General features: G+C 41.9%; 1 protein-coding gene and 1 long non-coding RNA gene across 6 annotated transcripts in view; one reads left to right on the top strand and one right to left on the bottom strand.

Annotated features, from left to right (window-relative positions):
* The window catches only part of LOC111268167 (uncharacterized), an 11,054-nt gene extending 2,123 nt beyond the window's left edge, over nt 1–8,931 (bottom strand). Inside the window, exon 1 of the long non-coding RNA XR_002685049.1 lies at nt 8,564–8,931. This is a non-coding gene — a long non-coding RNA (uncharacterized LOC111268167). The remainder of the gene's footprint in view (nt 1–8,563) is intronic.
* Nucleotides 8,932–10,196: 1,265 nt separating this feature from the next.
* Nucleotides 10,197–13,156, top strand: part of form3 (FH2 domain-containing protein formin 3) — a 31,916-nt gene continuing 28,956 nt past the window's right edge. For 3 of the 5 annotated variants that reach the window (XM_022846939.2, XM_022846938.2, XM_022846936.2), the window contains exon 1: nt 10,197–11,572. In XM_022846939.2, the coding sequence (XP_022702674.1) occupies nt 11,500–11,572 (73 nt within the window). In that variant the 5' untranslated portion in view covers nt 10,197–11,499. The remainder of the gene's footprint in view (nt 11,573–13,156) is intronic. The other 2 variants (XM_022846940.2, XM_022846937.2) reach the window with 2 other exon arrangements.

Genomic DNA, 13,156 nt, shown 5'->3' with positions numbered 1-13,156 from the left:
TAAATAGATAAAACATTCATATATATATAAATATATATCTTTTCAAAACAAGTCGACGAGTAATATTCTTCACGGGCGATAATGTATGACGACTGTCTTTTTATTTACGAAAAGCTCAACAAAAACTCTCATACCTATTGTTCACTTGTACAATAATGTTAGAGGCGTTAAATAGCAGTATGCAATCTAAAGTGTACTGTGAATTGATATCCAGTGAGGTGGATTTGAACGTATTATCCTGCCAGCGTTGGCTCAACGTGGCTGCCATGACTCTACAGGGTAATTAGAGCGTTAAGCAAATATATGAGAAATTCGAGAAAGTACGATTTAGAGTGTATGAAATAATGCTATGCCAGATTTGCTGAGTAATCAGAAATTGTCTGACTTCTCCCGTCACATCTGTGGCTTATAATAAGTATTTCTTTGAAGATTAGATATCGCGTCCATATGTTCTTCCCTGCATTGTAGAATCTTGACGTTGTCTCAAATTCTCCATGTATAGGAGAAACGGAAAGGCAGTTGCTCTAATCCGCGAATAAATACTGTTTATACAACAGAGCTCGGCTTAACTGTGAAGCCGTTAATTACGGCGGTTTAGGAAAGGAAGGCAGACTATTGTCTTCATCGCGGGGTCGCCTCCTGTCTACATGAAAAGTCTTCCTTACCTTCAGGATACTCCTCTATTTCAGCAGCAGAAACCTTCTGTCACAAAGTGGTGAAAAACGCCAATGGTAAAGATGTCTCCCATCTGAAATCCCCTGAAAATTTTCTCAGTCTGCATGGTTCTCCGTCTATTCGACCTTAGAATATTCCCAGCGACTGCTTATGGCATGGAGATCATATGGGAAAACTTCCTTTGTGCTAACTTAGAGTTTTTTATTTCAAAGAACTTGTTCTTAAATGTTACGGCACTAAATCGACTAATTATTCAACGATATGTTGCAGCTAGGTACGCGACGTGTGCCTCTACTGTAGAATATGTGCCATTTCAAAATGAAAAAAATATCAGATGCGAGGAACAATGTAACAGATTCACACGCCTCTCAGCGTGGCTCTGTTTTGACTACCTGCAGGAAACGTTGTTGCTGTTGATTTTTCCAGAGTTGTCTACAAGAACATGCTCGTATGAAAAATTGTTGCTTTACGACCATACCATCTAGTTCTTGCTATCAACAAACATTTCGAGCTAATGGCAGCTCATTTTCGTCGCAATCGTTTTTTAAATTTGGTTTAACACGATGTTGTACATTGGTCAAGGGCCAAGCCTTTCAGGCATTAAAATTTTTTTCTGGGAAATTTATTATTATTGTTATTTTTTATAAGTTCATTTCATGCCCGAAACGCCAAGTAGCCTGGTAATAGCTTCAATATACATCGTACAATATAATCACTTATGTTACGCGTATTTAAGAGAGGTATAGATTCTTTTAAATTATGGTGAAAACATATGATCGTACCGCGATCGATGTTTTTGTGTGGAAACGTTCGTTTGATTGAACCGAAATATGCCTTTGAGACACCCGAAGATCTCCAACCGACATCCGCCCAAGGATACACCGATGGAGTTCATTCCCCCTAGAAATGACCGCCGGCATGCGCTAGAACACGTCAATACGTTTTTCGCGCTCTCTTGCTTAACCGAACCTCTTTTCCCTTCATAAGTGAATACACGCATTTTTACTGGTGCCCACTTATTTCCTGCCTTGCTCTCCCTGATCGCTTTTCGTTGTATGAAACACTTGGAGGCGAGTAGGAAAACAGAGGAGACGGTGGTCATCATTAGTGACGGTCGATTAACAATGCATTGACAATGCTACCGCCAATTCATTCGACTGACTGACTGACTGACTGTGCTTTTCCTAGGCTTTTTATAGAGGGCCGAATTTCGTAACTTGCATACATCAGCGATAAGAACTAAAGTTATTACAGATTAATGTAGACGAAGCCATATCCGCAGGAAAGTTCGACACGTCGAAAGAAAGGCACCATTTGAATATCTTTGGGATCACTGTGTGTACCTAGCAAAACATAGGCTCTTCTAGATACAGTTGGCGTGCACTTGATCAGAAAAGCGCACAAGAATCTGATCGCATTTCAGACGGATAGGAAAATGTTCAAATCAGTCAGGGATCAGTGCATTACCATCGGCGCTGGCTGGTATTATCATGAATTGCGCAGACCACTATCTGCCAAGTTTGGTTAAAGGCTATGGCTATACAATTCTGATCTATTAACACGGACCGTCCATTCGGACTGCCTGACTATTCACCAGCATATACTTGGACAAGCGGGCATAATTGAAGCAAATGGCTACCGCGTTGTTACTGCCCTCCGAAGTCAGCACGGTATATGTACGCATACATATATATATATATTTTCTCGTCTACTCCCATGTGGTCGATGCCAACACTCGAAGGGAATCCAGGAATGTAGTTCGACTTGTCTGAAATTCTGGTGATATAAGTTCAGATTAATATGACCAGTGATCCAGAAGCCGTTTCGAGATGACTTTGGGCTTCTTTTTGTACCTATTACCCGGACCGAGCATATAGAGAGTTCTCTCATCATCAGGCTACTTGACAATTTCTCACCACCAATTATCCTGCAATAGTGCGTACGGTTATTTTGAAGCCGATATTTAAATATCACTTGCCAGATTCAAGGATCAGTCTGTCGTGCGTTCTTTCTTATGCTCCTCTTCACCCCTTTAGAAATTTTAGCATTTTCATTTGTTTCAGGTACCTTTCTCTGTGAATAAGCAGACATTTTCAGGACTCTATAATATAACACTAAAACGAGCAAAACACACGTATACGCAAGTGCGCGTATGCGGACACCGAAACAAAGCAGAAATTTAAGAGGCAGCCAAAGACAACCTGTTGTACAACAGAAAAACGATTGATATCAGACGTCCGTGCAGACAGCTGATGCTATGTCTATATAGCTAGTAGATCTAACTCAAAACGGAGCATAATCATACGGGCGAAGATAGTAGTTCACTGAGCACTTTTTACAGAGACTCCAACTGCAATCGATAGCGGCCGCTATTTATATCAAGTATCCATAGCGCTAGTAAAGCCGAAGCAAATCGCGTTGACGAGCGCCAGGGTCAGAGATACACGAAGCGTATAGCAGGTAACTGCCGAGATGCATGGAGCGTACCGAGGCAAGCACAGCCAACAATGATTACCGCAAAATGATCATATCATTCAGTTTACTTGTAACCAGATTATACTGTCAACGCCAAACTAAAATGATGTTGTAGCCCACGCTGTTTCGTCAGTTGATGAATGGCCATCTTGGCCTGCGCACCGATCCAAGTTCCAGTGTTATTTAGCGATATGGTCGACATTACAAATATCATAATGCTTGTCAAGCCTTATGCTCTATATCGTATATACGAGAAGATTAAGGTCCCCCGGGCCGGTCGTATCTTATCTTAAGTTCGTTATTCAAGTCTCCCGTAATATATAAAGAGATACAGTAGATACGAGGGCGTAAACGCCGGTCATGTGTTAGACAACGAACAGTTAGAGAACTGCTCATGAATATATATATATATATATATATATATTCATAGATTATATATATATACATATATATAGAAAGGTACAAATAGTATGAATGATTATAAAGTCAGTCTTTGTTCACATGAAATTCGTATTTAAATTGCAACAGAATCCGTACAAAATATCTAACTTTTCCCTCTACCAGATTATTAGTACTTTGGTCAATACACTGATGATAACACAGAATACTCAATTCACCTACTTCAGCCAATACTTTATTTTTTTTGTGGAGCATTCATCCTCAATCGAGGTTTTTAAACCTTTCGATATCGTTAGTATTCTGGCACAGAACTTATCTTTAAGGTATAAACATAAGAAAAAATCCGTTGGCTTAAGGTTTACGTAACGGGCTGCATATTCTAGAAAATCTTTTGTTCAACATACCGTTTTGAAAAGATATGCCTTTAAATCACGAGGATAATGTCCAAATAGCCTGTCCTGTTGAAAACAGAATTTACTATCTTCACTGCACGAAGGCCCTGCTAAGTTCCTGCATAGCAGTGCAGTTATGTCTTTTAGCTGCGATTTTTATTTGAACGTAGCTTCATCATTTTAGAAAAGCCTACCCAAAAAACTGTGTATTCTTCTAAGTACGATTCTGTAAATGTGTTTACTTGGTACGGACCATTTTCATTGGTGGCATGTAGTGCTATTGACGTAAAATCTACTTATGTTTATAACGTCTTAAAACGTATTGGATACTTGATCTGCCGATGATAGGTTCACAAGTCGATGATCTTATAGATTTTTAGGATGTTTCTTTCCAGTGCTGTCTATTGGCTTGAAGATCGTTAACGTCCTTGGTCGTTCGGGGTGCTGTCCAAACAACCCCACCCGTTTCCAACTTATTATCCGACTGCATACCTTTGTGACATTTTAACACAGCCAACAGTATCTTAATGTATATATATTTAATCGAGCATTAATGACCTTCACAGAAATGTGTTCGCCGAGTGTTATTTGAACACTCTTATTATGTTACAGTGTTCCTTAGGCCTTTTTTTTATCAACCGGTTTGTATCGTAGACCACAGCGAACATTTACCTACAGTGACTCCAATTTTAATCATCTAATGGCTCAGTGAAAATTTAGTAGATGTAAAAACGTAAGCAAGCTAATAACCTTGAGGTATTTCAATGCTGGTTTGTTCAATCTGTTTTTGAATACGTGTTGGAGTTAAGATAGCTATTGCTTGACATCTAACTGTGTGAAGGACTTTGTGCTCCCTTATAGGAACTAGTCCAGCAAGACGTTCTTCGTCAAGGACCATCTTCGAAAGTAGTCGCCACACCCGTTATTTCCAATGCACTTTTGTGCACGTATATATATATATATATATAGAAAAGCTAGCAATACCCTAATTCTTGCACTTTAATTATAGGCGAAATAGCAAGAGCTTTGCTTGTTCTGTTTGAGCCGTCAAAACGAATGCATGACAACGACCAACGATGAACTCCATAAATTACGATGAAAAATACACGGAGTATGACATCCAAAAAACTTTCTTATTCAAGAATGATAAATAATAGAAACGTACCTGAAAGTAGCCATGTAGGAACAATCCATCTCATCGTAGAGTATAGTGTCATTATTATTAGAGCACTGTAGAACAATCATGTCGCATATAAGGCAAAGTTTACCTTGTTTTGTATTAAAATGCCGAGGTGATTTTATCTAGGTAATTTATACAACGAGTGTCGGTAAACATTCATGATAACAGCTTAACGGTATACATGGAACGAATGTCTTCTCAGCATGATTTAGGTGTCTTTGGCTTTTTTACTCAGCCGGACTTCTTAACTGCCTCGTAAAGGTCATACGAGCAATGAGTAGCTGTTACCGAGTAGAAATAATGAACAACAAAATCTAAGAGGCACACACATTCTGTCGACACGGGTCGGGAGTCTGCAGGAATTTGCGGGACAATTCTGTAGAAGGAACCAACAAAGATGTCAGCACCGTTCGAAACGGATGCTGATAGTTGCATCGAGGACATTAGCTCGTTCCAGAGGTGATGGCTATAGCAAACAATTCGTCAGCTGTGTCAAGTACGTTTTGGAGGATCAAGTACCTTCTTCCACTAGAAGAAAGAGCTTTTACCGATACGGATAGGCAGTATCCTTGGAGGTCTCAATAGACTCGATCGGCTATTACGAAGCTGGCGCAGCCGTTTTAAAAAACACAAGTAAACATTTCTTTTGTCCGTCCTAAAACACACCGAAAAACGAATACGATTTGCTGAGTCACGATCAAATTGATCAAACGTCAAGTATTCCGTAAATATTAGTATTCATTGTAATATTTCTGTTACATGGGAATTGTTCTCTGTCAATTAGGACTCCGATTACTGTCTGTGTTGCGTTTTTCAAAACACGCCGATACTATGCAGCCGTGTTGATATTTAGCTCCGAGATATCTCTCTATGTAACCCAGCCTTAAAGCACGTTAAATTAGAATGTAATTAAAAGAACAGACACCTTCCAGCTGATTGGCGTGCGGCACGTGTTCGCATGTTTTTTCCCGTCCATTTGTTTTCCCATCGAGTGCGTTTCGCCTCGAAGCTTTCGGCGCTCATGTTCAACGACATCAAGAAGAAGAAAGTTTCCTAATGCCACTCAAGCATTGCACAGTAAGTGCTATGACGATATTTTGGCGGGGGCACGGCTGGTGTGGAAAGGGAGGGGACATATAGCAGAAGCAGAAAAGCGAGACAAGGAGAAGAGAATGAATGCGCTGCTACTTTAATATACTGCAGCATAGCAACACTTCCAACAGTCGATCAGAGCATAGCCTGTTGCGCCTTCTATGGACGCTGCAGGACACAACCTAATGCAGCTAAAATTACCCTTACAAACAGTTGATGTATGTGAGAACCGTCAGCTATAGCAGCCATTATAGGGTTGGTTCCGGATACGTCCAGCTTCACCCCTATAGTGTACACACTAGGCGGGAATCGTCGGCGCTCCGAGACGCATTGTTACTGCCGTAGCCTGTGCCAAATCTGATTTTAATTGTGCCGCCTCAAGATGCAAGCTATTGTCGCGTCGGTAAGTTGATTGGAGTCTTACTCTGCATGGGACATTTCATTGTGACAAAGAATAGATAAAATGTCGCTACCTGAATGGAGGATATTTTGCTTAGATAAACGCTTGCGTCCATTTTTGCGCAACGGGGTTCTGCTTGTTTCCGAAAATGTCGAAGTCGGGTTTTATTTCCCGTATGTTCGCTATGTGTATTAGAATATAGCACGCATCGGTCGATTCTACGGATCTTATTTAGATGTGAAGGCTTCAATTTGCCTGTCAGCTAATTTGGGACACGCGTAATGTTTTTGCTGAGATAGGTAACCCTACCTTAGTTATGTGTGCAGGCGGCAGCTGTCAGAAGCAATATTTAACAGCAATAAAAGTTGACCTAAAACTTTTAACGAATACCTTGTTGTAGGTATCTTCGTCTGTTTCCAGAGAGAACGTTAAGGTGCGCTCCGGCGTTGTCCCCTAAACTCCTCAACGGAAGCAAAGTGGACGTCTTTGCCCCAAAATACAAAATTCTATTACAAGTAATGGAAATATGTGATACAGTCTGGAAGCCGGAGTTTCCTGTATAACAATAGTAATACGACGAGGTCGATTAGAGGCAAGGCATTTTTTGCTAAAATTTCAGACATTTAAAAGGCCGTAGAGGTTTGTGCGACATGATAAGTACGTTGCCAGAAGCTAATTATACAAGTATTTAATTGTGTGTCCGGGAAACATTAACACACATTTTTGCGAGCTCAAGAAATTATGTCAGGAGACCAATACGTTGGCCGTCCATGGCAGAGTTTTCTGGGCTGCTACATATATATATCTATACACACACGCCTATATAAGAACATTTTAAATAACGGCTATCTGAATTTGATCTTCACTCGGAGGTTGAATCTTGAATAGACGCTGACACGACCTCGAATCTTGAACGAGTCAGTTTTTTTTTACCATCCAGAACCCGCCCTCTGGCGCCATTATTCGGGTTCTGTAAAAAGTGTTGTGTACATAAAACAGGATGGGGTATGTGGAAATAGACCGTCCATGAAATGTGTTAAAGTAGCCTTCAAGAGCTCGCTTATATTAACATTAGCACACATCTAAAGGGCTCCTCGTTTATGTAGCCTAGCCCTAGCTCTAAATTTGATTTATTATACGGTAGGAGAACTAGACGGATCACTGGGCACCCTTTTTCAAAACAATGTGCTTTTACGAGCGAATCATCACAGCTTCTCCCATAGCTACAATGTCCATCTTATGGAGTGTCGATATGTAAACATTTATGATCGATGTACGACATTGCGCATCCCATATAATTGGAGTTACGAGAAAATTATACATTTACTTTTACGTTTCGATGATGAAATGTAACATTTCATAATGAAACTAAATTTACAGATTTGTCGACGAAGGTGCTAGGGCCGGCTCCTTTGATATTTGTTATTGTTGTTCTACATCTAGCTAGCGCCTGTGGATTAATCGTGAGGCTAAAAGTCACAAGTGACATTGAAAATAGTTACCTATTAGAGGATCCGTAAGTTAAGTGAGATCTGTTTAGATACTGTTTCAATTAACCGGGACGACTTCACTGACGGGAGATCTGTAGGTCTTTAACATTCAAGAATATTTTAATCGTATAAGTGCATATACTCGAAACAAATTAGGATTAATATTAACTAACCAGTAGCGCCTACTACAATCCGAATCACGATCAGCTAAATCTCAATCGAGAAGACCTCTAACAATAGTATTAGGTGAACTGCGTCACAACGTCATCGTGTCCCTCTCTCTGGCCCTTCATCTTCCTTAACTGATCACAGCGTTACAGCTGCTCCAAACGCTCTAGGTACTCTAATTATTGACATCACATAATCGCACATTACTATCCACACCGATATATTATTGTATAGACACCCGTCCGTCCCAATCTTCAATTAAGTTGATCTGTGTCAGACCATTTCTGCTAACCTGTTACTCGACGGTTGGTATTCATCCGTTGTCTAAAGCGGTTCGAAGGTCAGCGCCTTCCGATAACGATAGCCAATACCTTTGTTCTAGTCGAATTCGCGTGCCTGAATTTTTCCAGAGCAAATTTTGAATGTTGCTGATCTGTCTCGGTTAGATAGTGTCTCAACAACTAGGATTGACGATGGCGTACGTACATCGTTCAATTCAGTCATTGTTCATTGGTGATGGGTAATTTTTGCTCTGTACACATCTAATGGACAATCGCCTTTGGCGGGGACGTCGTCACTATCATTTGTTACTGGAAATTGTTGTTGTTGTTGTTGATGATCTTCTGCTACTTGTCGTTCTCTGTTCGTCTTCTTTTAATGGATCTCGTCTCTGTTTAAAATTGTTGTAAATCTGTTTCAAGTCACGTTCGTTCGTACCTTTTGACCTACTACGACAGGTGCTGCCGTTGCCGATGTGCACGCGTTCTGTTTACGATATTGTAAATATGTACAAATAATCGTCTTACGACACTAGCGCTCTAATGATCAGCGGGAGCCGTCAGCTGACAACAGACGAGCAAAGACATGCGGCGCGTACTTTCTTACAATTAAATGACGATCACTGTAATTTTACAAACGGATTATTGTAGTACCGTCAGTGCTGAGGGATCGTCAAGATCAGCGGACGATTATCACAGATGCTACTTGAATTGGGGTAGAGCAAGTTACGATAATTAGCGGCATTATGTTGATCGTACGATTTTTCCACTGACTGAGCTACATAGAGATTTATGGGAAGAGGAATATTTACTGCCAATACAGGCCTCGTCCGGACTAGAGTAATGAGACTGGTCGATATGCGTCTATCATTTAATGTATACACTTGTATGAGCGCAACTAACTATACGCCGCAGTATAGTCGCCGGCGTCCCTATAGTCGACGTCCACCGGTAGCCGGTACCTGTAACTTTGTCTGGATTTACGTAAATGCCGTTTTATTGCTGATTCTCGGGGGTGGTCATTGTTCATACTGGATGTGAAACGACGTTTGTGGGGAGAGCTCAGAATCCCGAAGAGGAGACAAACGTCGGGGCGTTATTTTCATTTGGCCTGCCGCCGCCGCCGCCGCCGCCACCGCCGCCGTGGCTGCCTGTCATAGTTGCATCTGTTGTTACTGCCGCTGCAAAGATCTCGTGTAGTTCTGCTGTGTATTAAATATGAACGTCTGTTTGGTTGTGTGTCAAAATCCTCCTCATTCGTCGTGGCGTCTTTAATCGGCTCGCAGTTCGCTTGTGTATCTTTTCGCCTCTGTGTGAAGCACGGCGTCGCCCTGTCCGTGTGTTGTAGTTGCCGTTGCTGCGTATGGTGGTAGATCCGGCGAGCACCGGACAAGTGCAAACAACGCGAAACCGACTACGGCCGCAGTACGTGGGCCGCCCCAGGGTTGACGGTTGTAGAGCGAAGAGGCCGCTATAATAATCATTTTTATCGCCATGAGAACGACCCGCGCGCGCCGTGCTTACTATGATACAGCCAATGTACAAATCAAACGTATGGCATGTGCACAATACAGCACATCGTAGTACTACTATGTGTGAGCCCATACGAACATTTCTATAATATTAATCATGATACTAAGACAGGGGAAGCATAGTCTTTCTTCACATCCTGTCTCTTACCAAATATCCCCTTTCTGTTTTCTCACCCCTCTGCTTCCGTGCCATCCTATCCTGCTCCACGTACAGGGGGCAGTAATCATGCACGGCACATAAGGCGTTCGCTTACTCACTCGCAGCTTCGTTGCTCTGCGAGTAGAACACAAACCCATACAAACGGACCTTTTAGGATTCACGCTTGCCACTACAAACACATATACGGACACACTGCAAATGCGTATACAGACAGCCACTTAGATAACGACACGAGCGGTGATACACACGCTCGCTGCTTGCGGGCGAAATCCGTCGGCCGCTTCGGAAACGTGAACAAGGCGGATCGGATCGGTGGTAACAGAAGTTCGCCAAAAATATTAACGGCAGTCAGCAACGCGACAGAACTTGGATAGATACCAAACTGAAGACTGACAAAGGCCCGTCGATCGATCCCCAAAGGCGGACATAACGTAACAACAATAGCGTAGACAATGGTTGTGTACCAACTCGTGTCTAGCGACGATAAAGAATTAGAAAAAAAAGAAGAGCACAAAACGGTATAGACAGACAGAGAAACAGAAATGGCGAGGATACGGAACGAACGAAAACGGATGGACTGAAACCAATCAAAGCTTGTTAAACCTCGACCGCAGGTAGAGAGTAGACCGTCGTGCGGAGTGATATGCGCTGCGACAACGAAGCTTTTTCTTCTAGTGTTTGTCTCTCAGGAGGTAACGATAATAATAGTTGTAATCACCACCTGAGAATCATTAGCTTGAGCTAGAGAGAGCTTACAGGCTCGGAAAAATTATTTGGATTTCGATGAACAAGGATAGTCATTCTTCGCTTTAGTGCTTGGAAATGGTGAACGACAGTCGCTATTACGTTGGTACGGTGGCGCAACAGTTCACGTGGTCGTATGAGGTGCATTGTTAGCTCACAACTTTTAAGTTGAAGAAAACGAATAGAAAAAAGCAAAAATTAATCAAGTGCTAGGCAACTTTCGCTTCGTCCTTTGCTGTCGAGGCGCTTTTTGAGGGTCGATTTCTGCCGTGCCACGATGAGATCAGCAACGTGATTGATGTTAACTCTCGACAGAGCTTTTCCGGTTGTCCACGAATGGAAGCTATAGTGGCCTTACTCACGCACACGGAGACTGTTTGATATGCTCTAGTGACGACGAAGGGATACTCGTAGCAGTGAAAAGCTTCCTCGTAAGCAGTTGCCTCACCGTATCTTATCGTGTTGATGGTAGAAGTGAAGGAGGTGGTATCCAGTTGTGCACCGAAGTGAAGTGATGGACAACCCGTCGCTTGCCGATTTACAATATATTATCAACAATGCGGATTACACACAAACTCTGGCCACTGGTTCGTTTTCATGTAATCGCTAGGCTTTACTACTAGGCGCGTGTGCTAAGTGTTCCTTATGCGATAAAACCATCACAAACATTAAAGATAAGCACATATGAAAGACATATGTATTTTCCTAGTTTGGCTACAACAGAAAGCAATTTTTGTTACACTATACGACAACATTACAGATCTCACGTCAAAGAAGCTTATTATGTCTCATGTTATTGGGTTCAGCATCGCCGTCAGGCGTTCCATCAGACTGCTGATTGACTCCCAACCATCACACACTGAGTCGATCCGAACGTGTCCGTGAGATTAGCAGGCACTGAGCTATCACGGAGACACATCGAAGAAGCTAAATTCCTGTAAACGGTGATTCTATACAAAATAACAAGATACCAAAAAACAGGCGGTTATGATTCATAATGATCACAATGGGAATAGACACATAAAGAGGCATCGAATGTATTCTCCCCATCGTGCCGTCCATTGCGGCACATCGGAGACAGAAGATGGCAGTTCCCATAGAAAAAAAAAAACAAAAAAGGCATCGAAACATGATCTGAAATGGAAAAAAAAACAATAAAAAGCGAACGATGTTGTTGAGCTAGTGACCTTCGCGAATACCCAGATAAACAGTTTCAAGAAATGACTTTACTAATAATATAATATTCCATCTGTTGAGCGCCCATTGGCAATGTTTTGACCAGAACTTCAATTATTATGAAATCTATTGACATTCTGGTTGATTTTCCGCTCGAGCATATTCTACGAGTACGTGTCCTAATTTGAGGCTCGATTTTATAGATGTCTGCATTTTCGTAGCATATCACGGGAAGCATTTGCTTGACTGACCTCTACAAATCTGAGCGTTACGAATTACAATAGATGTGATATCTTTTTGAGTAAAACAAGTACTTTGCCACGTCACCAACACCACAAAGCTTGAAATCTCATTGATCTTCCTGAAAGACTGAGGGGTCCCCGCAGATACGGACACGATTGCATATACATGCATGCACGTATAACTATAGTCGATCAGCGGGACACCAACTACCATACGCGTAACAATGGCCGTCGTCGTCGTCGTCGTCATCATTACTTTACGCTGCTGCGGTTGCTGTTGCTTTTGCTGTTCCTATTTGCAATGATCGTTGTCACCGAGAAACGGTCATTGCTTAGTTCATTGTTGACCGTTGAGGCCTTTGGGGAAGCTGCGGATGACTCGGAGTCGAGTAGCAACAGGATTAGCAGTGCTATCGAAGCGCCGACGGCTGCCAGTCTTTAGAAGCAGTGTATGAAACCAACATAACGTCGGAAAGCTTTTTGACGATTGTGTCTCGGAGTGAGCAGCATCAAGCAAACTTCACGTCGGCTATCGCCGGGCAGTGACTGAAGGTTGGACGTTTATGAATTCGTTGACCTTTACGTGACGTGTTCCGATCGTCACAACGGCTAACTAGCGTGGTTACATTAGCAGTCTGATCAAATAAATCGGCCCTTCAGATCATTTGAACGCGATATTTGATTCAACTCCACAATCCGTATCGGTACTGTAAACGAATGACGTTTTACAATTAAATAAAAATTTACGATTCA

This window comes from Varroa jacobsoni, unplaced genomic scaffold (assembly GCF_002532875.2).
Source record: "Varroa jacobsoni isolate VJ856 unplaced genomic scaffold, vjacob_1.0 scaffold_1263, whole genome shotgun sequence".
Lineage (NCBI taxonomy): Eukaryota > Metazoa > Arthropoda > Arachnida > Mesostigmata > Varroidae > Varroa > Varroa jacobsoni.
Note: the sequence above shows the minus strand (reverse complement) of the source record. Positions and strands in the feature narration are given on the sequence as shown.